The 25917-nt window shown below is 34.4% G+C and overlaps 1 protein-coding gene and 1 pseudogene across 2 annotated transcripts in view; one reads left to right on the plus strand and one right to left on the minus strand.

The window, feature by feature from the left end:
• Nucleotides 1-25917, plus strand: part of BMPR2 (bone morphogenetic protein receptor type 2) — a 198552-nt gene that overhangs the window by 108945 nt on the left and 63690 nt on the right. For both annotated transcript variants that reach the window (XM_041737050.1, XM_041737051.1), the window contains exons 2-3: nucleotides 768-938; nucleotides 2159-2329. In XM_041737050.1, coding sequence (XP_041592984.1) covers nucleotides 768-938; nucleotides 2159-2329 — 342 coding nt within the window. The remainder of the gene's footprint in view (nucleotides 1-767; nucleotides 939-2158; nucleotides 2330-25917) is intronic.
• Nucleotides 9525-9643, minus strand: LOC121480869 (annotated as a pseudogene).

Here is a 25917-nt window from a genome sequence, read left to right on the forward strand (position 1 = left end):
GAGGGAGAAGGAGGCTCCATGCAGGGAGCCCAATGTGGGACTTGATCCCAGGACTCCAAGATCACGCCCTGAGCTGAAGGCAGATGCTTAACCATTGAGCCACCCAGGGGTTCCAATATTCTTAGTTTTTAAAATAAATTTACTAAGGTATACTTTATATACCATGAAATTCACTCATTTTAGGTGACCAATTATTTTTTTTTATAAATGTACAGAGTTGTGCAGCCATTACCACAATCTAATTTTAGAACGTTTCCATCTGCCCAAAAAGAAACCATGTACCCACTGGTAGTTACTCTCCTCTCCTTTAGTTTATTATGCTCAATGATGTATGTTTATCTTTCTGCACCTGGCTATAAAATATGATAAAAATTAATACTGGAAATTTTCTAAAATTATTTAGCCCTCTAGGATTGGTAATTTGTTTGAAGTTTTGATAATATAGAGCATAGAATTTTAAAATTATGTTTCTTTATTCAGATACCTAAATTATTTAATAGGAGAGTAGTGAGAATAATTTGTGTAAGGAGGGATTGCTTTTGGGAAATCAGTTTTCAAGTTTGTTTCTTGTTTGGAGGTGACAAATTAATTAATGAGCAGAAAGAAATTATTGAATAAATATAAAATTACACATGTATTCAAGCCTTCTTAGAGATTTAGTAGGAAAATTTACAGTGCCTTTCAAAAAGACTTAAGATTTTATTAAATAATGTTTTGCTAATAACATTATCATAAAATTAAATTTGTCATTCTTTTATTTATTTTAGCTTCTCAGAACCAAGAACGTCTATGTGCATTTAAAGATCCATATCAACAAGACCTTGGGATCGGTGAGAGTCGAATCTCTCATGAAAATGGAACGATATTATGCTCAAAAGGTAGCACTTGCTATGGCCTTTGGGAGAAATCAAAAGGGGATATAAATCTCGTAAAGCAAGGCAAGTAACACTTTTCTTACCTGAAATAACTTGGTGTTTCATATACTTGAAGTTTATTGAAAAAGGACCTGAATGTAGATTAAAATCTTTTCCAGGAAAACAATAAGTTTTAAAATATATATCCATGTGCATACTCATATTAGGCCCAAATTTGTAAAGGGTAATAGGTTTTTAGCTTATTTTAATAACATTTTTCTTATTACATTGTTAATAATATGTCCTCATTATTCAAAGTTTAGAAACTATAGAGAATTGTAAGAATTCTATACTCTTAAAAACTCTTACATATTAATTTATTCCCTGCAAGTATATTTTTAATGGATCTCTATTTTTATATGTATGTGTACTTTTCAAAATTTAGGATGATACTGTATGTATAAACAATTTCATACCCAATTTTTCCTCTTATATTGTATTTTCCTATGTCTTTAAATATACTTTGAAAACATTTTTCATCTCTGTACAATATTTCATCTCTATACAATATTTCATTATATACATTATATACATATCCAATTTTTCCTATCTTATATTGTGAATATTTTCCTATGTCTTTAAATATACTTTGAAAACATTTTTCATCTCTGTACAGTATTTCATCTCTGTACACTATTTCATTATATACACGTATACATGCAATTTACGTACACATTACTCTGTTGTTGAACATTATATTATGTTCTGGTTTACTAAAAAGCAAAATGCTTCAGTGACATTTTGAACATAGATCTTTGATTGTATCTGATTATTTCCTTGGAATAGATTGCTCAAGTTAGAATTATTAGATTATAAAGCATGAATATTTTAAAGGTTCTTTATGAAATCTTTATGAAATTAGAAAGTATTTCTGGAAATACTATACATTTACGTTCTCTCTATGGAAGTGTTACCAAAATCTTATTATGATTGTATATTATTTTATTAAACCTAGAACAACTTAATAGATACAGACAAAAAGGAAATCTTACTATTGCTTTAATAATAACTCTTAGATTAATGATGAGGTTAAGCATTTATTGGTGGCTTTTCTCCCCATGAAATGCTTGTTTGTACTGTCATTTTTTTGTTATTTAAAAGATGTGTGTTTCCTATTCTTTTGCAGGAGTAGTTTATAACTTATGTGTATTATGGACTCTGTCACATTGATTGCAGTTATTTCTTAGCCTGTTTTAATTTTGCTTATTAACCCCTAACTTGTTTACATTAATATCAATTTATAGGTTGTTGGTCTCACATTGGAGATCCTCAGGAGTGTCACTATGAAGAATGTGTAGTGACTACTACCCCTCCCTCAATTCAGAATGGAACATACCGTTTCTGCTGCTGTAGCACAGACTTGTGTAATGTCAACTTTACTGAGAATTTTCCACCTCCAGACACAACGCCACTCAGTAAGTAGTTTAAGTAACTTACTTTTCCTTGTTCATTCTTTTCTCTAAAGATGTGCAAATTTTAAAAATATATAAAAACATTAGGTTTGGCAGAACAAAAGGCAGAATTCAAACATCATCAGAATATATCTAGCTAACACCTGAAATCCAAACGAGGTGCACCAGGATTTCCAAGATATGGTACTTGAGTATCAAATAAGTTTGATGATACTTTCTAATCCCTCTGAAGCTATACTTCCAACAGTACAAAAATATGTATGCATAGGAGTGCCTGGCTGGTTCGTTGATAGAGCATGCAACTCTTGATCACAGGGTCATGAGTTCAAGCCCCACATTGAACATAGAGCTAAATCTAAAAAAACCCCACATATGCACAGGGTTATCCATTGCAGTATAATTTGTAACTGCAAAATATTGGATACTATCTAAGTATTCAGGAACAGATTAGTTAAAATATACTATGGTATATACATGTAATGGAGTACTGACTATATAAGAAAAAATGAGTAAGATCTCAATGAATTGGTATGTAGTGATTTCTAGAGATAATATTAGGTGAATAAAAAGCATATATATTGTGCCATCTTTTATGTAAGACAGAAAGCTTATCTTTACAAAAAGAAAGGATAAACCAGAAAATAATGAAGTTGGTTATTTACAAGGGATAGGGAGAATGGAGTGGAAAGTATACATAAAGCAGTGAAAGAACTGGGACGTCTGCGTGCCTCAGCAGTTGAGCATCTGCCGTTGGCTCAGGGCATGATCCTGGGGTCCTGGGATTGATTCCCATATCAGGCTCCTCACAGGGAGCCTGCTTCTCCCTCTGCTATGTCTCCACCTCTCTCTGTGTCTCTCATGAATAAATAAATAAAATCTTAAAAAAAAAAAAGGAATGAAAGAACTAATTAAGGATTTTACAAACAGAGTTTTGCTATATATACTCTTTTGGGCAAGGTGGGAGAATTGCAAACAAATACTAAACTCATTTAGGTTTGTTTTTTAGAAGCCTGGACAAAGCAATTATGAAACAATTGTAATAGAATTAAGAAATAAGTAGGGCAGCCCGGGTGGCTCAGCGGTTTAGCGCTGCCTTTAGCTCAGGGCCTGATCCTGGAGACCCGGGATCGAGTCCCACGTCGGGCTCCCTGCATGGAGCTTGCTTCTCCCTCTGCCTGTGTCTCTGCCTCTCTCTCTCTCTCTCGTGTCTTGAATAAATAAAATCTTAAAAAAAAAAAGAAAGAAAGAAAGAAAGAAGTAAATGGTGTTGATGCACTTGGGAGCCAGAGCTCTTACTGAGGAAATAGACACATGCAATTATAGATGGGGGAAGACAAAAGAATCCTATGTGAATAAATTATAACTCAAGGTATGAGTACTGATTTATGACTTTAAAGACATATATGTGTTACATGCAAGGATATGTGGCCATGTACATATGTGTATGCATGTGTACATACTTGTATGTATATATATTTATATTTATGTGTGTAGTGTACACACACACACACACCTATATATATTTCTTAGCTCTATTTGTTGAAAAGGATAAGAAGCAATAAATGGCACCCCAGTAGCAGTGAACAAATGTAATGCTCAGATTTCGACTCTAAGACCAGTCCCCTCTGAAAGGAATTTGGGCTTCTTGGAAAAATAACTTATCCTAAGACTGGAGCAGGATAGGTGCAAGATAAGCCCAAAATATCTTTTAACGCTGGAAAGTAAGGAAAAGAAGTACCCAAACAGGGTGGAGACTTGTCACAGAGGCAAGCATGAAGGAACTCCGACTGTCTAAATTTGAGACAATTTGGAGTGCTAAAAAAAGCACAGTAACAAATTGTAAACCATAGCAGTGAAAATGAATTCATGAGTCAATGCTGATAGCAGAGAGGGGAGAAGAAAGGGCACTTGCTTATGGTAAATGCCAGGTGCCAACTAGTGAATGTAGGAGTACTGGAATTGGAAAATTACCCTTTTGTAACCATCATGGTAAGAATTGGATCAGGCGAGAATAATCAGAACATCCTAAATCTAAAGACATTTTCATTATGGAGCCAGGATATTTTTGTTGTTTTAAAGCATCTGCCATGTATTTCAAGGAAAAATTTAGTAATTATAAGTTGAGGAAATTGGATAACACTTTGACCAAGTGATTAAAATTAACATCATTAATGAAGGGCAGATGGACATTGATGATACTCTGAGTAGGAGAGTATCACTAATAGAGTACCATATTTTAGCCAAGAATGCATAACCAGAATCTAATCAGAAGGGAACATCACACAAACTATGAACTAGAAATGCTCTATTACAAGAAGGGGATTTGTCAAAAATGTCTAAGACCTGTAAGGCAAAGAGACTGTGGGAAGGATCTAGATAAAGGAGGCTAAAGAAACTTGACAGCTAAGCCATACCTAAGTTTCCTATGCTGGATGCAAAAAAATATGATAAAGGACATTATATCAATTGACAAAAGAGATGATTAAAAAATTATTTCAATATTAAATATACTGAAACTGGTAGCAGTACTGTGGTTATATAACAGATTATCTATATCTTTGGAAATACTCTGAGAAATTTTAGAAATAAGGAGCACAAATATATATATATAACTTCCCTGAAATGCTTCAAAAAAGTATGTGTGTGCATGTGTGTGTGTGTGTGAACACATCTGCTTGTGCAGAAAGAGAAAATAATAAATCAAGCAAATGGGGTAAAATAGTAATAAGTGAATCCGGGTAAAGGTGTATGGGTATCTTTGTGCTATTCTTATTCTTATAAATGTTCTGGAAGTTTTAAATTTATTTCCAAATAAAAAGTTTATTTGAACTTTTTAAAAAGTAAATTTAAAAATATATTGTTTTGAAATATAGTACATTTCAAGAATATTCTGTCAACAGCTTTTATCAATCCATACTCTGAGATGTTCAGTTTGGGATTATTTCCTTTGATTTGTTGATGAAACACTAAACTGAAAGCAATAGGAAGTTTTTTCATATCTACTTCAGGCCATTAGCTTTTATTAAGAAATTACACTGAATTGGCCACATTTATTTTCTACAAAGAAGCAAATATGCAAAACAAGGTCTCTCATTTTCACTTGTACATCTAGCTAGATGAAAGAGAAGTGAATTTGTGCATAAGTTCTCAATATTTTTATAGCTACATTTCAGAGTGTTACCTAGGTTTTTGTTTGCTATAATCTTTTGAACCAAAAGCAGAAATATTGTCAACTAGGAATCAGAAATGTTAGCCCAATAAAAAGGGAAAATGTTTTAAGTAAAGTGCTTTAATTTGGGAGCATTGGCCCAATTTATAGATTTTGTTCTAAACAGAGTGGTAAATTTGAAATTAGCAAACAAGATGAATATTGGTTTTTGCATTAATCTTTTTTTTTTTTTTTTTTTTTAATTTTTATTTATTTGTGATAGGAACACAGTGAGAGAGAGAGAGAGGCAGAGACACAGGCAGAGGGAGAAGCAGGCTCCATGCACCGGGAGCCTGACGTGGGATTCGATCCCGGGTCTCCAGGATCGCGCCCTGGGCCAAAGGCAGGCGCCAAACCGCTGCGCCACCCAGGGATCCCGGTTTTTGCATTAATCTTAAGAAAAATAATGATTATACTGAATGTCAGACATTTAGCCTATAAATGATAGGTGCTTGATCAAAATAAAAATAGTTTTAAGTGTTGAAGTTTAAAGAAATTAATTAAAATATAACGTTAAGGGGGCATCTGGGTGGCTCAGTTGGTTAAGTGTCCAGCTCCTGATTTTGGCTTAGATCATAATCTCAGTCATGAGATCAACCTTATGTTGGGCTCCACACTCAGTGTGGAACCTCCTTGAGAATTCTCCCTCTCCCTCTGCCCTTCCCCCTGCTCTCACTCTCCATCTCTCTCTAAAATAAATAAATGAATCCTTAAAAGAGTGTGTGTGTGTGTGTGTGTGTGTGTGTATGTGTGTATACACACGTAATTAAGACAGAATAGAAACATGGTGCGCACTTACAGAGATGGAGAAGTAGGATGGTGTGGGGTGACCATTGAGGGGGAAGGTTACATATATTCTAATATTCTATTTGAATCTTTAACCTGAGAATATATTTGTATATTATGTATATTAGAATATATTAAAGAAATACCTGCTTGTTAAATTAGAAAAATGGAAAAATGAGATAAGTGGAAAGGAGAGGAAATAATCTTTAATAATTTCTATATCCAAATACAACCATTATTAATATTTTGAATTTTTTCTAGTTTTTCTCTTTAATTTTTGTATAGTTGTACTAGTGATAAAAATGCATTTTAGGGAGCACCTGGCTGGCTCAGTTGGTAGAACATGTGACTTTTGATCTTAGGGGTCCTGAGTAGGAGCCCCATCTTGGGGGTAGAGTTTACTTTAAAAAAAAAAAAAAAAGGATGGGATCCCTGGGTGGCGCAGCGGTTTGGCGCTTGCCTTTGGCCCAGGGCGCGATCCTGGAGACCCGGGATCGAATCCCACGTCGGGCTCCCGGTGCATGGAGCCTGCTTGTGTCTCTGCCTCTCTCTCTCTGTCTCTCTCTCTCTCTCTCTCTGTGACTATCATAAATAAATTTAAAAAATTAAAAAAAAAAGGAAAAATGCATTTTAGATCCTACTTTTTCATTGAGCAGAATAAGTATTTTCCAGATTATTGTATATGTTTCATAGTCATCAGTTTTAATGGTTGTGTATTATTTCATCAAATAGATATTTTCCTTATCCATTCCCTCAGTTTTGGACATTTACACTGTTACTAGTTTTTTATTACAATGAACATCTTTGTATATGTAGCATTATCTTAAATTGTAATTCCCAGAATTTTAATTTCTATATCCAATAAGTAGCAGTATTAAAATTCTTCATATATTGTCAAATTGCTTTTCTATTGGTGGAAACAGTTCACATTCTCCTATGAGAGAATGCTATGCTGGAGTGTATATTCCATCATGTCTTTATAAACACTGGTATTATTAAAATAAAGCTTTGCTGAGACCATTATAAAAAATGATTTGGATTGGGATTTTTTTTGTTTTTTGTTTTGGGGGATTTTTTTTGAGAGAGAGAACATGCATATGAACAGGGAAAGGGAGAGAGGGAGAGTCTGGTAGGCTCCATGCTCAGCATGGAGCACAACGTAGGGCATGATCTCACTTGAGATCATGACCTGAACCTCAGTCAAGAGTCGGACACTTAACTGACTGAGCCACCCAGCACCCATTGGAGTGTTTTTATTAGTGAGGTTCACATAATTTTTGTTTCTTCTCTGTTTTGAATCTCCTTATGTTCATTGTCTATTTGTAATACTCTTTTTTTTTAATAATGAAGCTAATTAGCTTTGAAAAAAATGATTTATAATAGTCTGAAATCTAGTCATTTCATCCCTTGTCAGTTTGTCTTGAATAATAGAGATGATGGGAGCTATATTTTAAGTACTGATTTAACATGCAAATGCATGTTTAAAAAAAAAATCTTTGAACCTTGACTCTTCCTAAGGAAAGACCCTTAATATCTCATTCATTAAAAGTTCAATGCTCATTTATACTGCTGAATTATACCTTAATCAAGGTGTTAAAATGTTCATTATTTATTTTTCTGAGAACAGTGTTCACTGAAACAGTATCTCTACATCTCTTGAAGATGGCTATTTTTTTTTTTTTTATAACTTTACATTTTTTTTTTAATTTTTATCTATTCATGATAGTCACAGAGAGATAGAGAGAGAGGCAGAGACACAGGCAGAGGGAGAAGCAGGCTCCATGCACCGGGAGCCCGATGCGGGACTCGATCCCGGGTCTCCAGGATCGCGCCCTGGGCCAAAGGCAGGCGCCAAACCGCCGCGCCACCCAGGGATCCCGAAGATGGCTATTAAAGCTTTGCATTTGATACTGTTTTATAACTTCAAAGTGCTATCACATCCATAAACTCTTTGAAGATGTGTCCTTAGTATTTGGGTAGTTTAGTAAAAAACAAACCCTTTTGTCCTATTGAGTAACTATGCTACTCAGGTTGAATGGTCATTAAAGTGGTTGTCTTTAGGAGATTTAACTTGCAGCTTATCTTTTTTAAAACTTTTTGCCTATTATTGTATTGACAATCAATGTCAGGTGTTAATATTTTGGGACCCCAACAAAAAAATGTTTTAAATTATTTCAAACATAAAAAAAACTTCCATATACCTTTTATCCACAGATTTACCAGTTCTTAACATTTTGCTGTATTTGCCTTATTAATCTCTCTCTCTCTCTCTCTCTTTCTTCCCCTCTCTCTCTCTCTCTCTCTATATATATATATATGCTGATCACTAATTTTTTCTGAACCTTTTGCAATTAAGTTGCAGGCATCATACCTAAATTTTCACATATTTTTCAGTTGTCTTTGTCCTTTCTATTAGATTATTTTTTAAAAATTATTTTTCATTTTTTCAGAGAGAGCTAGCATGCAAGAGAGCATGAGGTGGGGAGGGGCAGAAGGATAAGCAGACTCCCTGTTGAGCAAGGTGCCTGATGTGGGGCTCTATGCCTGGACCTGAGATCATGACCTGAGCTGAAGGCAGAGACTTTAACTGATTGAGCCACCCAGGTACTCCCTACTAGATTCTTTAAAAAAAAATTTTTTTTTTAAACTTTGTTTATTTATTTATTCATGAGACAGAGAGAGAGAGGCAGATTGAGGGAGCAGTAGCGTCCATGCAGGGAACCTGACACGGGACTCCAGCCCGGGACTCCAGAATCACGCCCTGGGCGGAAGGCAGACTCTAAACTGCTGAGCCACCCAGGTGTCCCTAAAAAAATTTTTTTATGAAAAAAAAAGAATAAAAAAAAATTTTTTTTATGAGAGTATAGTTGACACACAATGTTATGTTTTAGGTGCATGATAAAGTGATTCAATATCTCTTTATATTATGGTATGTTCACAAGTGTAGCTACCATCTGTCACCATACAACATTATTACAGTGTCATTAACTATATTCCTTATGCTGCACCTTTTATTCCCATGACTTTATCATTCCATAATTAGAAGCCTGTATCTCTCATTCTCCTTAACCCATTTTGCCCATCTCACTACCCCCTTTCCTCTTGCAACCATCAGTTCGTTCTCTGTATTTGTAGGTCTGATTCTTTTTTGTGTGTGTTTATTCATTTGTTTTGTTTTTTTATTTTCCACATGTAAGTGAAATCATAAAAATGATAGATGCCTGAAGTAGGTGGTAATGCCTTAACCATGTGTGCATTGTCAGGCCTGAGGGCCTCTTACATCCTTGTCAAGGGTAGTGCTAATCTCTCCTTTCATACAACACTCTTATACAAGACTCTAAAGTCTTTGGTGTTAGGGACTTTTTTAAATGCTCTTTTGTCTCAACAATGTCTTACATACCATGTCAGGTATGTAGTGGTAGGAGTGTAATAAATGTTTGTTAAATGAATAATTTAATAAAGAGATATATGGTAATATATAAATTCTGAAATGTTTTCAAATGCTTGAAAGGAATAGGATTTGTTGTCATTTGTAATCTGGCAAAAGTTGAAATCCGTGGATTCACTCACTAATGGACAGTATTTATTGAAAGTTGGTTGCTACTTTCAATTAAAAGGACAAATAGTTCATGGGATAGCAAGTACAGACAAATGCAGAACAATTATTAACTCCCTTATTTTAGATTTCATTATGGTGAAATACAAAAAAAGCTATAATTGTTCCTATTCTCTTTTCCTTCCCAAAAAAGAAGCATCAAATTTGAATTTTCAAAATAATGCAGGAATTTAGAAAATTTTTCCCTATGTAGATGATGTTACATATCTCATTTTCAGAGATACTTTACTCAAAAAGTACAATTGTAGCATATATTAATACTGGTAAAGAAAATGATGCACAAGTAGGTTATGGCTTTTTTAAAGGTTATATTCTAGGGAAACAGCAGAAGGTACTTTATGTTCTCTTTAGCCTAGTCATTTCTCTCTCAATTGTTTTCAGCTGAACAGTTTACTTCCTGACCTCAAACTACTCATTACTGTTACTGGAATTATATCTTATTAAGTATGTGTTTACACAACATCCAGAACCACTTTTTCTTGAGTTCTTACTGCTATACCCCATACATTGAGTAGGGTTAGACTCCATGGCAATGAAGGAATATATGGATGACTGAGAATAACAAAATATAGCTCTTTCCTGAGAAAAAAGCTGCGTTGTTTTTTTACTCAACCTCAGTTGAGGCTGAAGACCATCAGGTAGTTAGTGATAGAAACTAAAGCATATGACAGTGGATCTTTAAGAATAAAGTGGGAGGAGTTGTCAGAGAAAATATGACCAATCTATGATCATAAGTGAATATCTTTAATTTTGCTGAGCCACAGAGTCTTACATTATAATCATTTAAAGATTACTTTGATGTGGAGTTAGGGGAGTGGAGAAAGGTTATTCCACTTACCTCTAGTTCTTAAAATTTTTTTTACATATTGCAAATTTTGTGTAATCTTATAAAACTGCCTGGTTTTTGGAGGCAATGAGATATGGTCCAAATTAATGAGATCTCAGTCGACTTCTGGCTGTTTTGCTAAAAAATTTAGTAGGATGAGAAGTCCGCTGATGCTTTTGTTGAGACATAAATGAAATGTCTGTTTTATTTTTTTTTGAAATGTCTGTTTTAAAATAATTAAATATCAGCAGTTACATATTAAAGTTCTGTTCCAATAGATCACCAGTGATTTCTGGTCAGTGAGGACACCAGCTCTCTATTCTCAAAAAACAAAAACAAAAAAAATTTCCTCCAATCCCAGCATCAGAGGTATGGTTTAAATGTTGTGCATGATCCTCCATTAGGAAGCATTATTACCATTTTTTGAAGGAAAGGGAAAAGAACTTTTGATATTTAGAAATCTATGCCAATTATTTTGCCATAATCCGTAATCTGAGGTTCAGATCTGAATTTGGCATTGGAGGCCTAGAGTGTGTGTTCAACCAGAAACTCATTGTGAGAGAATTCTCTAAGGAAAAAATTGGCTAGAGATCAGATTATGGGGTATGGGGTTGATAACTCCTATTCTAGGTCTTTGTGCCTGAATTATTTTTTCAAAGATTTTTTTCTTCTAGTGGTGAGTCTATGTTTCAGTTGTTTGTCCTTTTTTTAAGGGGATAGGTTCCATATTTAACTATTTTCATTGTATGGGAACCTTAAAAAAATAAAAGCCAATGGTAATATTCCTCTTCAGTACTTGATTATAAGTAGAACTAGACACAATTAGGAATTAAGGAAGATTAGGTACTTTTCTTCCCTTGATATCTTATTTTCTGAAGCCCTGAATTTTTTGCTTAGGAAACCCTCCTTCTGTTCTATGTAGTATATATGTTAACTTTTATAGGCACTGTCCTTTCTACCCTCATCAATATATCGTGTTCTTAGTTCTATTTCCCTTCAGATCCTAGTGTGAGATATTTATTTAATGAGTTTTGCCTCATAAAATACTTGCAGTAAATTTAAGATTCTTAGAGAATATTATTCCAGATACGACAAATGTAATACTAGTGAATTTAATACTAGTGAAATTTTAATTCATTTTATCAGATTATGGACTTATTAGACTGAGCAGTCTCTTTACAATAAAAATATAAAGGGAATTTGGGCATTTAACATTTAACATAACATAATTTAACATTAACCAAAACTAGCTAAACAACATTTTAAAATATTCCCTATGTATTAGACGTTGTTCTAAGTGCTGTCTGTGCATTAAACCTTTACAGTTACCCCTTACAGAAATGTATGGAATGATTACTGTTATATTTTTATTTTACATGAGAACACTGAGGCGCAGATACATAACTTACCACGTCACACAGCTAATGAGAGTTAGAGCCAAGATTCAAATGTAGGTGTTTTGACTCCACAGTATGTTTTGTTAGCCATTACTTTCTGTTGGTTTTAACCATTACTCTTTATATTCAGTTGTTATTAATCATTACTCTTATACTCAAACAGTCTCCTCTCTGTGTATTCTCATGAATAAATAATAAAATCTTAAAAAAAATAGAGGTAACTTTAAAAATTCTTTTTTTTTTAAGATTTTATTTATTCATGAGAGAAACAGAGAGAGAGAGAGACAGAGAGAGAGAGAGAGAGAGAGGGAGGGAGAGACACAGGAAGAGGGAGAAGCAGGCTCCATGCAGGAAGCCCGACGTGGGATTTGATCCTGCATCTCCAGGATCATGCCCTGGGCTGAGGGTGGCATTAAACTGCTGAGCCACCTGGGCTGCCCCAAAATTCTTTATTTAAAAGTAAATAAAATGAAAACTAAGCCATACATACATATATATACATATATGTATAAATATGTATATACATATACATATATATGTATTTCATATATATTTCATATATATTTCAATATATGCATATTAGCTAATTAGATATTGTGGCTTGCCAAATTGTCTGAAACTTGAAGCTTACTTTCTCTGAAAGATAGTAGAGATACACTGTCACCAAGTTGAGGCTGAGGTTTTTTTCTTTTGTAATTAGACAAAAGAAGGAAAACTAACTCACTAACACATGTCCATCTACAACCTAAAACCAGAAGTCTGACACTTTAGAAAAGTGAACTATATTATTCTGAGTCCCTTCGAACCATAAGAGAATTTGCAGTTCTGTTTTTTTTTTTTTTTTTAAATTTTTATTTATTTATGATAGTCACAGAGAGAGAGAGAGAGAGGCAGAGATATAGGCAGAGGGAGAAGCAGGCTCCATGCACCGGGAGCCCGACGTGGGATTCGATCCCAGGTCTCCAGGATCGCGCCCTGGGCCAAAGGCAAGCGCCAAACCACTGCGCCACCCAGGGATCCTGCAGTTCTGTTTAAAAAGAAAATCAGTCTTTAAGTAAATGAATTTATATTTATAGTATTTTACTTTCTTATGCCCTTAATTCATGCTTATGTGTTTATAAATTCCCAGAGCTTAAAAGAAGAGTATAATTATTGCAAGGTTTGAATACTTATTTTAGAACAGTTTCTTGTTAAGGTTTCTGGAATTAATATAATTAACTTCCCTAACTATAAAGTAAACAAAGTAATTAGGTTAGTAGAAAAGCAGACAAAAATTTGTCATTTAATAAAAAATTAAATAGACTTAAGTCATTGTATTTGGTGTTGGAGGTTCCTAGGTGAAAATCAGTATAAAAATGTAGAATGCTTTTTATTTTCTTCAATTTACATCATTCATTACTTTGATTGTTGGATCAAATTGTTGAGAAACAAAGATTGAATACAGCTAAGTTTAAGAAATCACATTCTAAAAAATAAGAAATCACATTCTAATTTATGCTGTGCTGTTAAGATTAGAAATTCTAACTTCAGTGTCTGGCAGTAAATGTCTTTATCTCACATCAAGCTAGAAAATAGAAAAGAAAGCCTACATTCAAAGAAACTGACATATGGCATAGGGCCACAGATAGGTTTTTAGCTGTTGTAAATTTATAATGATTTTTCAGTTTTTATTGCTTCTATGACAGCATTAAAGTGATTGAATAGACACAAAAGGGGAAATAAGGATGGCTGGAAGTTTTGCTTAGTACTTCATGAAGCATATTAGCAAGAAACAAAGTATATTTGATCTTATTAAAAATATTAGTGGAGAAGAGATGGTGCAAGAGAAGCATGTATCCTTTAGAAAATATAAATTCTTTAATGCAATAGTAACAAGATTTTATTTACATGTTATATTGTGTTGATCACAGTTTTCATTCTGAAATTTTGCTAGCTCTGCTCCTATTGAATATCAATTCAAATCCATACCTACATATTTTGTCCTTATTCTCTCATAAAAAATAATCCCTCTTCATGTTGGTGGGATTTTTTGTTTTTAAAGATTTTATTTATTTATTCATGAAAGACAGAGAGAGAGAGAGAGAGAGAGAGAGAGAGAGAGGCAGAGACACAGGTAATGAGAGAAGCATGGTCCATGCAGGGAGCCCAATATGGGACTTGATCCTGGGACCATGGGATCACGCCCCAGGCTAAAGGCAGGCACTTAACTGCTGAGCCATCCAGGCTTCCCTATGTTGGTGTTTTAAAAATTTATATTACTTGATTGTCCTGATGAATAAGCAAGACCTGTTTACTAACCTGACTTTCCTGACAAACTCAATGGAAGCTTTTTGTCTATAAAATGTAAGACCCAAGCATTAATAGTAGAATTGACTGGTATTTAAAAATAAATGTCTTCTGAAATACTAAACAATATTGAATCTATAAGTAAGAAATAATTTTCATGTCTTTATTTTAACATCTATAATTCTTCTTATCTTTTATTTCCAGTTCCACGTATGTTCCTCTGTACCTGCCTTAACTTTCTCATTTTCTGTAGTATCTCTCTGATTACTGGGAATTTTCTGTATATGTTCTTAAAGCAAAGCTGATTATCCATCTAATATATATTTAGTGGTTTCATATGCCAACGTACCATAAAATGTAGAGTCACAAATACATGAAGATACTTCAAGTATGTTCAAAACCAAGATGAGGAATCCCTGGGTGGCTCAGTGGTTTGGCGCCTGCCTTTGGCCCGGGGCATGATCCTGGAGTCCCAGGATCGAGTCCCATGTCAGGCTCCCTGCATGGAGCCTGCTTCTCCCTTTGCCTATGTCTCTGCCTCTTTCTCTCTTTCCCCACCACCCCTCTCTCTCTCTGTCTCTCATGAATAAATAAAAAAAGAAAGAAAATTCCATTTATTAAAAAAAAAAGATGAAACTAGTGATTTGAATAGCAACTGTCTTCATAACAGTATGTTGGGTTTTTTTAATTGAGGTGTAATTGACATGTAACATATTGGTTTCAGGTGTTCATATAATGAGTCGCTATTTGTATGTATTGCAAAATGATCACCATAGTAAGTCTAGTTAATATCTATGATTGTGCATAGTCACACAATTTTTTGTTCTTGTGAGAACTTTTAAGATTTTACTCTTACCAACTTTCGAATATGCAATATAGTATTATTAACTATAGTCACCATGCTGTATATTTTATCCCTATGACTTGTTTATTTTTATAACTGGAAGTTTGTACCTTTTGACCCCGTTTACCACTTTGACCCAAACCTCTCCTCTGGGTACCAGCAATCTATTCTTTGTTATCTATGAGCTTGGATGTTTTTTGTTTTTTTATTTTATTTTTTTATATTCTGCATGTAAGTGAAATTATATGGTACTTGACTCTGTCTGACTTATTTCACTTAGCTTAATGCCCTTGGATCCATCTATGTTGTTGTAAATGGCAAGATTTCCTCCTTTTTTTAATGGCTGAATAATATTGCTATATACACATACATACACATATTCATCCACTGATAGACACTTAGATTGTTTCCAAATCTTGGCTATTTAAATAATGCTGCAATGAACATGGGATGCATATATCTTTTTGAATTAGTGTTTATGTTTTTAGATAAATATCCAAAGTGGAATTGCTGGATTATATAGTAGTTCTATTTTTAATTTTTTAAGGAACCTTCATACTGTTTTCCATAGTTTCCAATTTACATTCTTACCAACACTGCACAAGGGTTCCCATTTTCCACATTCTTGCCAAAACTTATTTCTTTTCTTTTTGATAAATAATGTTTAATAATAATTGAACAGATACAACTTTGGTTGGAAATGCACTGACAACTTAAATACTGTTATAAGCTCTTTTCAGATTGTCTCTTTTTTAAGAAGTACATTATAGTATTATATAAGACTGATGAATCACTGACTTCTACCTCTGAAACAGACAATACATTATATGTTAATTAATTAGATTTATTTGTATTTTTAAAAAGATTTTATTTATTTATTCATGACAGACACAGAGCAAGAGGCAGAGACAGGCTGAGGGAGAAGAGGCTCCCTCTGGGGAGCCCGATGTGGAACTCGATCCCAGGATCCTGGGATCATGACCTGAGCCAAAGGCCGGCACTCAACCACTGAGCCACCCAGGTGCCCCTAATTAATTAGATTTAAATAAAATTTTAAAAATAAATAAACTTGCAATGAAAAATTAAAAATAATTTTAAGCACTTTATAGTCTAGCCATAGTATGAAATTAACCTAATCAGCTGCTTAAAAAAATAGAATCATCTAAGGGAGGGAAGTGTAATGTTTCAAAAATATTCACTTGATTCTTTGGGAGGTATATAGTATAATGATTAGGAGCAATGGCTCTCAGGGTACCTGTGTGGCTCAGTTGGTTAAGTGTCTGCCTTCAGCTTAGGTCATGATCTCTGGGATTAAGCCCTATGTCGGACTTCCTGCTCAGCAAGGAGCCTGCTTCTCCCTCTCTCTCTATGGTTGCTTACTATCTTTCTCAAACAAACTTGAAAAAAAAGGTGTGTTGTCTCTCAGGGGCGCCTGGGTCTGCCTTCAGCTCAGGTCACGATCCCAGGGTCCAGGGATCCAGTTCCACATCGGGCTCCCCAGAGGGAGCCTGCTTCTCCCTCAGCCTGTCTCTGGACTTCCTGCTCATTGGGGACTCTGTTTCTCTGTCTGCCCCTTCCCTCCACTTGTGCCTTCTTTCTTTCTCTCTCTAATAAATAAATAAAACCTTAAAAAACAAAAAAGGGGGCAGCCCAGGTGGCTCAGCAGTTTGGCACTGCCTTTGGCCCGGGTTGTGATCTTGGAGACCTGTGATTGAGTCCAATGTCCGGCTCCCTGCATGGATCCTGCTTCTCCTTCTGCCTGTGTCTCTCATGAATAAATAAATAAAATCTTAAAAAAAAAAAAAAAAAAAGTGTCGGCCCTCAGTCTTGGTGCTTGAGTTAAAAATTTGCTGTTCTACTTGCTAAACATATCATTGAACAGGTTAGTTAGCCTCTTTATATATTAAGTGTCTCATATACAAAATAATACTATCCATTTTATATGATTGTTATATGGATTAAACAAGACAGTGCATGTAAAGTGACTAGCATATACAAAACATTTAATAAATATTATTAGGAGAAAACTGTTTTTTTAAAAACCAACTGTTAGAAATATCATCCCTCATTTAATTTTCTTTTTACTGTTAAGGACATTTTTCCCTTCATTTTTATTTACTATATGAGAACCTATATTCTGTGATTTTTTTTTTTTATTTGAAGAAAGGATTGTTATTGAGTTTCTCATGAAGTGGGTTCAGTTTTTTTTTTTTTTTTTTGTCCTTCCAGTTGAGAAATAGAACAAAGATAATCTTTTCTACATCTTTCATTAACTCCATCCCCCACTAAAAAAAAAAAAAGCTATAATAAGTTATTACTGAAACAGTGAATTATTGTTTTATTTTTCTCAAGTGTACACTTTTCAAGGTTTTTAGCAATGAATAAAATATAGTCAATCTTCATTTGAAGGCTGTGATGAACTTACAGAAAAAATACATGTGTTAGGAAGCTTCTTTCAGGCCTGAGTTATAGTTTTATCAGCTGTGAGTTCAATGTTAATGAATCAGCAATATACAGTATATTAAATAAAACATCTTTATTTTTTTTAAGATTTTATTTATTTATTTATGAGAGAGACAGAGAGCGAGAGAGAAGCAGAGGAAGTACGAGGCTTTTTGTGAGGAGCCTGATGTGGGACTTGATCCCAGAACCCCGGGATCATACCCTGAACCAAAGGCAGACACATTGAACTTCTGAGCCACCCAGGTGCCCTTAAATAAAACATCTTTAAACAGAAACACATGTAAGAGAAGATTATTATTGATGAGATTGGTGAATATGGTTTGACTAGAGACTGACAGGAACCTAACCCTTTATTTCCCAAAGGAGCATTGGTTCAGTATTTGCTAATTCAGTGTTTGCAATGACTTTATATAACATAACTACCATAGTGAGAATCAAATGTATTTATAGGTTTTCACACTTTCTGAAAGTAGAGCATTCTTATGAAACTTTTGTAATCTGAAATGGTGTAAAGCAAAGAACCATTAATTTATATGGAAAAATTTTTGAACATTCCAAGACCCTAAAAATAACATCTCCTAGGCTTTTCTAGTATCTTAGGGTACATCTTGATAATGGATGCACAGAATAAATTGAGATAAAGAACAGATGCTCACAAACACAGTTCAGAGCTATGGCAGCTTGATGTTAAGACACTGAGTGTATTTCCTGGAGAAGAAACTTTTGGTGGTACCACTTTTGCTGCTCAGATTGAATGCTGTCTCTCTAGTGGAAAATGCTGAATTATATTTTCACTTTTTGTTATCTTTTTACAAAACAAAAATCCTCTTCAGATTTAATTTAGCTAGTGAGAACAGGTACTAATGTCTTTCATAAAAGCAAAATGGTATAATTCAAACTTTCAAAAAGTGGAAGATACCTATATATTGTGGTAGGCAGCTTCTGACTGGCTCCCAGTGATCCCTGCCTCCTGGTATTCCCACTTCTATATAATCCTGTCTCCCTGAATATAGGCAAGACTTAGTGATTTGATTCTAACAAGAATACGGTGAAGGTGATAGAATATCACTTTTGTAATTAGGTTTTAAAAGACTGTAACTTATATCTTACTAGTATACTCTCTCTGGCTCTTCTTGTGTACTTGCTCTGATGAAGAGGGCTGCTTGTCAATGAATTAAGGTCTGCTTTCTGCCAACAGCTAAAAAGGAACTAAAGCCCAACAACCCGTAAGGAACTGAATCCTACTAACACCCACTGAGTGAGCTTAGATACTTCCCCACTTAAATGTTGAAATAACCTTGGCATTGACCTAAACCTTGACTGCAGCCTTGTGAAAAATCCTGAAGCAGAGCACACAGTTAAGCAGGGACTGGATTCCTGAGATACCCAGAAACTGAGATAATAAGTCTGTATTAAGTCAATAAGTTTTAGGGTAGTTTGTTATGTAACAATCGATAATGAATATGCACATGGTTAAATATTTATAATTACATATTAAAACCTCTGAATACAATATTGAGGAGCATCCAATAATAAGTAATAGTGTGTTTAGACTTTTGACAGTTTTTATTCTTTCCCCTCAGTGTTCAGTTTTTATTTTCTTTTCACTTCCAAATTTTTGACAATAGTGACCACAATTCTTTTTTTTAAGTTCCTGCTTTTTCATATGAAAAGAAAATTTCTGTATGCAGAGAAAAAAATCTAAGACAGAATTAATCTCATATTTACATGTAGATTCAATAATTATTAACATTTTTCAATTTTGCGTTCTCCCTTATGTCTTCCTTTCTGGATGGTTAGATGAATGGATCGATACCTATTTTTATTGTTGCTATTGTTGAACCATTTGAAAGTAAACTACAAGTATCACATGCATCTCTTAGAAATAGAAGACAAATACCAATATCAAATCCAAGAAAGTTAATAATTCATGATATTAGCCAATAATCTAGTCCAAGCCGAGCCTTTCCCATAATGACTCTTAACACTTTTTTCCAAAACAGAATTCCATCAAGGTTGATACATGGCATTTGACTCTTTTTTTTTTAATATTTTATTTATTTATTCATGAGAGACACACAGAGAGAGGCAGAGACACAGGCAGAGGGAGAAGCAGGCTCCATGCAGGGAGCCCGATGTGGGACTAGATCCCATATCCCGGGATCACTCCCTGAGCCAAAGGCAGATGCTCAACCTCTACCCAGGTGTTCCCTGCATTTGACTCTTTTGTCTGTTTAATGTCTATTAATTTAACATAGTCTCCTCCTCCCCTACATTTTTAGTATTCCATGAAATTGACTTCTAGAGAGAGTAAGACAGTTGTCCTTACATTCTGGGTTTACCAAATTTTTTTATTGTAGTTTTAATTCCTTGAAATTTCTAAATTGGAAGTTAAGTTTAGAAGGTTGATTTCATTTGGGTTAAACATTTTTGGTAAGAATACCTCATGGATGATACTGCAAACTTCATATTGTATCATATCAAGAGGCTCAGTTATCAGTTCAGATGGCAACATTTTGTTGAAAAGGTACATTTTTCCCTTTGCATTTAGTAAGTAATCTGTGGGTAGATACTTTGTCACCCTACCAATAATTTTGTTATTTAACAACCTTTTCACCTAATGGCTTTAGCATGCATTATCCTTCCTCAAACCTATTATTATTTTACAGGTTATAAAACGGTGATTTTCTAGTTCTATCATTCTACTTTAATAGCTGGCATTCTTACGTTAAAAAGAGTTTTTTTGAGTATTACAATGGACTTGTGGATATTTTTTTAATAAAAGATTTATTTAATTATTTTAGAATGAGAAAAGGAGAGATAGTGAGAGCAAGGGGAGGGGCTGAGGGAGAGGGAGAAGACTCTCAAGCATACACCCTGCTGAGCACAGAGTCCATGGCCCTAAGATCATGACCTGAGCCCAAATCAAGAATTGGATGCTTAACCAACTGAGCCACCCAGGCACCCCATCCATTGACTTGTGGATTTATATTTTAATGCTGAAATAATATTGAATTGGGCTAGAATAGTACTCTTAAGCTGGTTCCTTGTCTTTTTTTTAAAATAACAACTTTATTGACATAGAGTTCACATATCATGTTCACCATTTTAATATATATAATGCGTAAATTTCAGTGTTTCTTTTAGTGTATAAACAATATTGTTCAGGCATCACCACTGTTTAACTTGCAAGCATTTTCATTATCCCAAAAGAGAAACCCTCAAGTCATTAGCAGTCATTCTCCATTATCCTTCACTCCCCACCCTAGGCCTTGGCAACTACTAACGTACTTACTGTCTGTATGGATTTGCCTATTTTGGACATGCACATAAACGGGATCATAGAATATATGGTCTTTTGTGTCTGACTTTTTTCACTTAGCATAATATTTTCGAAGTTCATTTGTATTGTAGCATATATCAGTACTTCATTTCTTTTTATGGGTAAATAATATTCTCTTATATGGATATACCACTTTTTGTTTATTCATTCTTTAGTTGATGGATAGTTGGGTTATTTCCAGTGTTGGCTATTGTAAGTAATGGTGTGAACAATGATGTATATGTTTTTATGGGGACATATATTTTCAGTTCTCTTGGGCAAGTACCTAGGAGTAGAATAGTTGACTCTTATGGTGACTCTGTGTTTAACTTGTATGAACTGTCGAACTGTTGTCCAAAGTGACTGAAACATTTTACATTCCTGCTAATAATGTTGTCCATATGTACAAAAATGGCAGCTGGGGTTTTGTTAGGCACTGTAGTGAATCTGTAGATCAGTTTGGGGAATTTTACTGTCTTAATAATGTTAAGTTTCTTAATCTATGAATATGAGTTGTCATCCCTATTATTTTGGCCTTTTAAAATTTATTTCAATGATGTTTTATAGTTTTAGTGTACAAGTGTACACTTCTTTTGGTAAATTTATTCCTAATTATTTCTGTCTTTACTGTAGTTAACTGTCTCTTGCTAAGATAGGTACACATTATGTATATACCATTTATAAGATACAAGTTTTTTTTTTTAAGGTTATTTATTTATTTGAGAGAGAGAGCGTGCACACAAGCAGGCAGAATGGCAGGCAGAGAGAAGGAGAAGCAGGCTCCCTGTAGAGCAGGGAGCCTGATGCAGGGCTTGATCATGACTTGAGCTGAAGGTAGATACTTAACTGACTGAGCCACCCAGGCACCACAAGATATAAGGTTTTTAAAAAAATGTTTGGTTCTGAAAAAAAATACACATAATCATAAAATTTACCATTTTTAAGTGTATAGTTCAGTAGTATAAAGTACATTCATATTATTGCATGACCAAATTTCAGAACTCTTTTCATCTTGCAAAACTGAAACACTAATATTTGTATATTGAGTTTATAAACTGCAACTTTACTGAACTCATTTATTCTACAGTTTTTTATGGAGTTTTAAGGGTTTTCTGTATTCAATATGCATCTCAAAATAGAGAAAGTTTTATTTTTTCCTTTCTAATTTGGATACCTTTTATTTCTTTTCCTGCCTAATTGCCATGTCTGGGACTTCCAATATTATGTTGAATAAAAGTAGCAAGAGTGGGCATCTTTGTCTTCTTCCCAATATTAGAAGAAAAGCTTTCAGCTTTTCACCATTGGGTAGGATGTTGTCTGTGGGCTCATCAGATATGACCTTTATTATGTTGAGGTGTACATTCCTTCTATCCCCACTTTGTTGAGAACTTTTATCATAAATGGATGTTGAATTTTGTCAAATGCTTTTTCTGCACCTATTGAGATGATCATATGAGTTTTATCCTTTGTTTTGTTCATATGGTGTATCACATTGATGACATAGGGATCTTGAACCATCTTTGTATTCCTCGAATGAAATGCCTCTGTTTTTTAATTATATGGCTCCATGATATATTCATAAACCTAAGTATGACTGGTTTTCATCTGAAACTTTTTTCTATGGGAATATTCTATGGAAGACTATTAATTTCATAGAGCTGCTATAACAAATTACCACAAAACAGGTAGCTTAAAACAATGGAAATTTATTCTCTCACACTTATGGAAGCCACAGGTTTGAAGCCAACATGTTGGTGAAGTGGGTTCTTTCTGTAAGCTATAAGGAAGATTCTGTCCTATTCTTCTAGCTTCTGGTAGCTGCCAGTGATTGGGTGATCCTTGGCTTATAGTTTGTGTATTCTGAGCTTTGCCTCTGTCCTCATATTGCCTTTACCTCTGTCTCAAATTTCCCTCTGCCTAAATTCTTTGAAATTTTATTTATTTATTTATTTACTTACTTAACTTTCTTACTTACAAAGACTTTATTTGAGAGAGAGAGAGAGCGAGCACAAGTAGGGTGAAGTGTAGAGGAAGGAGTAGACTCCTTGCTGAGTGGAGAGCCCAATGTAGGACTTGATCCCAGGATTCTCGGATCATGTCCTGAGCTGAAGGCAGATGCTCAACCAACTGAGCCACCCAGGTGTCCCATAGATAATAAGTTCTAGTGCAAAATGCTATGATTCTGTTTCTTATACTTCCATTATACTTATATATAAATCTGTAACTTAGATTTGGGCAGCTCAGCGTCCAGAAAATGTCCAGTTTTGCTATTCTGTATTATTCCTCATCACTGCCGTTTTTCACATTTACATCTAATCACTATAGTAGGCAGACACAGAAAACATTGTTCTTTGCATGACCATGTTTTTTTCTATCAGTGTTAGGTAGTTTGTATAATTGCATTCAATAAATGTTATTCAGTTCAAGTTAGTAATTATTAATCCTCTCCTACTATGTGTAAAACATTGTTTCCTTCTTTAAAACATTGTTTTGTCATAGAAGAGCTTAAAAATGCATATAATCAGGGAAAATGAATAGGTTTTCTTTGTTTTGTTTTGTTTTGTTTTTTTAAATTTGAGAGAGCAGAGAGAGAGAGAGCATGAGCAGAGAGGGGGTGGGGCATAGGGAAAGGGAGACAGAGCAGGGAGCCCGTGCAGGATTTGATCCCAGGACCCTGGGACACCTAACCAACTGAACTACCCAGGCGCTCGGTTTCCTTTGTTTATAAGAAAAATAAACACCCGTTACTTAAAATCCAGGTAGGCTTTTTGTATTTTAGTTAGTTGTTTGATTTCTTTAAACAATTAATTTCTTTAAACAATTAATACCTTAGGTGCAAGGTGATTAAGTACCTTCAAATAGGTTTTCTAATTCCCTAATTATGTCTTGTTTGAAGAGGAAATAGGTATAGCTGATTGAATAAAACATTAAATTTCATTTCATTGTACTCTAAAAATACTCCAAATGTTACTGGCACACTGTGAAATGATAAGTCACAGAAGATATGCCCTCCACCCCTCCCTCCCTCCCTCCCTCCCTCCCTCCCTCCCTCCCTCTCTCCTTCTTTCCCTTAATGGCTCAACAAGAAAGGTATTTCTCTCTCACATAACAGTCCAGTAAGGAGGATGGCTGAGATGAGGTAGCTCTGCTCCACTAGTTTATCCTGGGACCCAGATTCCTTTCATCTTAGAATGTGCTACCCACACCACGGTATGATCATTGTTGGCATGTCTGAGGCTGGCTCTCTTGGCCACGTCTGTGTTCCAGACCTCTTGTGTGTGGTGACCTTAATAGTTTCCAGGAAAATTGGTAAGGTATTTTGTAGGATATCTCTCAACTGGATTTGTCTGATGTTTTTCTTATGATTAGACAGAGGTTATTGCTTTAGGGAGGAATACTACAAGGGGTAAGATTTAAAAACAGAAATAGCACAAATGCAGAACAGGTCAAGACCCAACTTTCTGGATAAATGCTGTCCTGTACCAGAGAGTGGCATTTATACTAGAAAGATTCAGTTACACATAGTAAAGCTAAGGGTTTGAAATACTATTTTCTTGTGCTTGAAAAAAAAAGTGTGATCCCGTATTTCTTTTAGCTCTTGTGATCCCTTAATTAAGTTCATCATCTTTGTTTATTACCTGATACCCAGCATTTTCTCAAAATTCAAAATGGTGTACAAGAGTACAAGTTAGTTTATTTTTCTTTTCTTTTTAATTTTTGTTCAATGGTTTGTTTGCAGATTGGTTAGTGTTGGTAGGAGGAATGTTGGTAGGAGGAAAAAACTAGAGGCTTTGGAATTAATGTATGAATATAAGAAGTGGAGGCAAGAGGAGGAAAGAAGTATTTTCCAGATTTTCTTTGCCAGCTTTACAGTTTTACTCCAATTTCATCTATATCCTCAAGTTTACTATGGCATTTATTAAGGTAGTAAGGAGAAGTTGCATTTCAGGAATGCAGTCACCCTAGTTTGTATATCATTGGACCAATTTGATTGTCAACTTCACTTTCCATTTATTTCCTCAATCATTTACTAAGTAGTATAGAGTGAACTAATTTTAAAAATTATTTAAATTTTCTCATATTCTTGGCAACTAATTATCTTTCAATCCTAGTACAGCCACAAGTCCTCAGGTTATTACATTATATTCCTATATTTTCCACTCATTCCTCTGTATTTCCAAGATATGCTTGATAGTTAAAGTAATTAAGAAATTGATTGATTGATAAGAAGACTGACATAGCTAGACTAGGCTTGGTGAAAGTAGCTTCTCCAACAAGATCTATTGGTTTAGTGTTAAGAAAAAAGCAACATTTGAATGGGTGTATGTTAAGATGAGAAACTCATGTTGACTTATTTTGAGGTATGTTTAAATGGAGAAAAGAAATGGCATTCTTTAATTTTATTTTCTATTACTATTGGCACAGGAGTTAAAAGTCAGATGTTTAATTCAGAATTCAGCCTTTCTGTTTTAGAGTTTATAGAGTATTTTTTTTTTTCTGCCTGTGGTTTTATTGCTATCACGAAATAGAACTTTCCCTACTCATTTTAATGTGAGATTTTAAAGAGGTTTTTACAGATTTTTTTCAGTAGAAATTTATACATATGTTTGAAACAGTTGTTTGCAGTTATTTCACTACCAAGGACTTCTTTTTTGTATTTGTCTTGAATCCTTCATTCCATGTCTTGGAAGATTCTGTTTACCACATGGTATTTGATTTAGTAAATGGTCACTTTTCCCTTTAAAAATATTAATCAAAACATCTCAATGCCACACCACCGAGCAAGTCATTTATTTCTAACAGCCAAAGCTGTTGATGAGAGGTTAGTTTTAAGTGAAGGAAA

The sequence above is a fragment of the Vulpes lagopus genome, chromosome 22 (assembly GCF_018345385.1).
Source record: "Vulpes lagopus strain Blue_001 chromosome 22, ASM1834538v1, whole genome shotgun sequence".
In the NCBI taxonomy this organism is placed as follows: Eukaryota; Metazoa; Chordata; class Mammalia; order Carnivora; family Canidae; genus Vulpes; species Vulpes lagopus.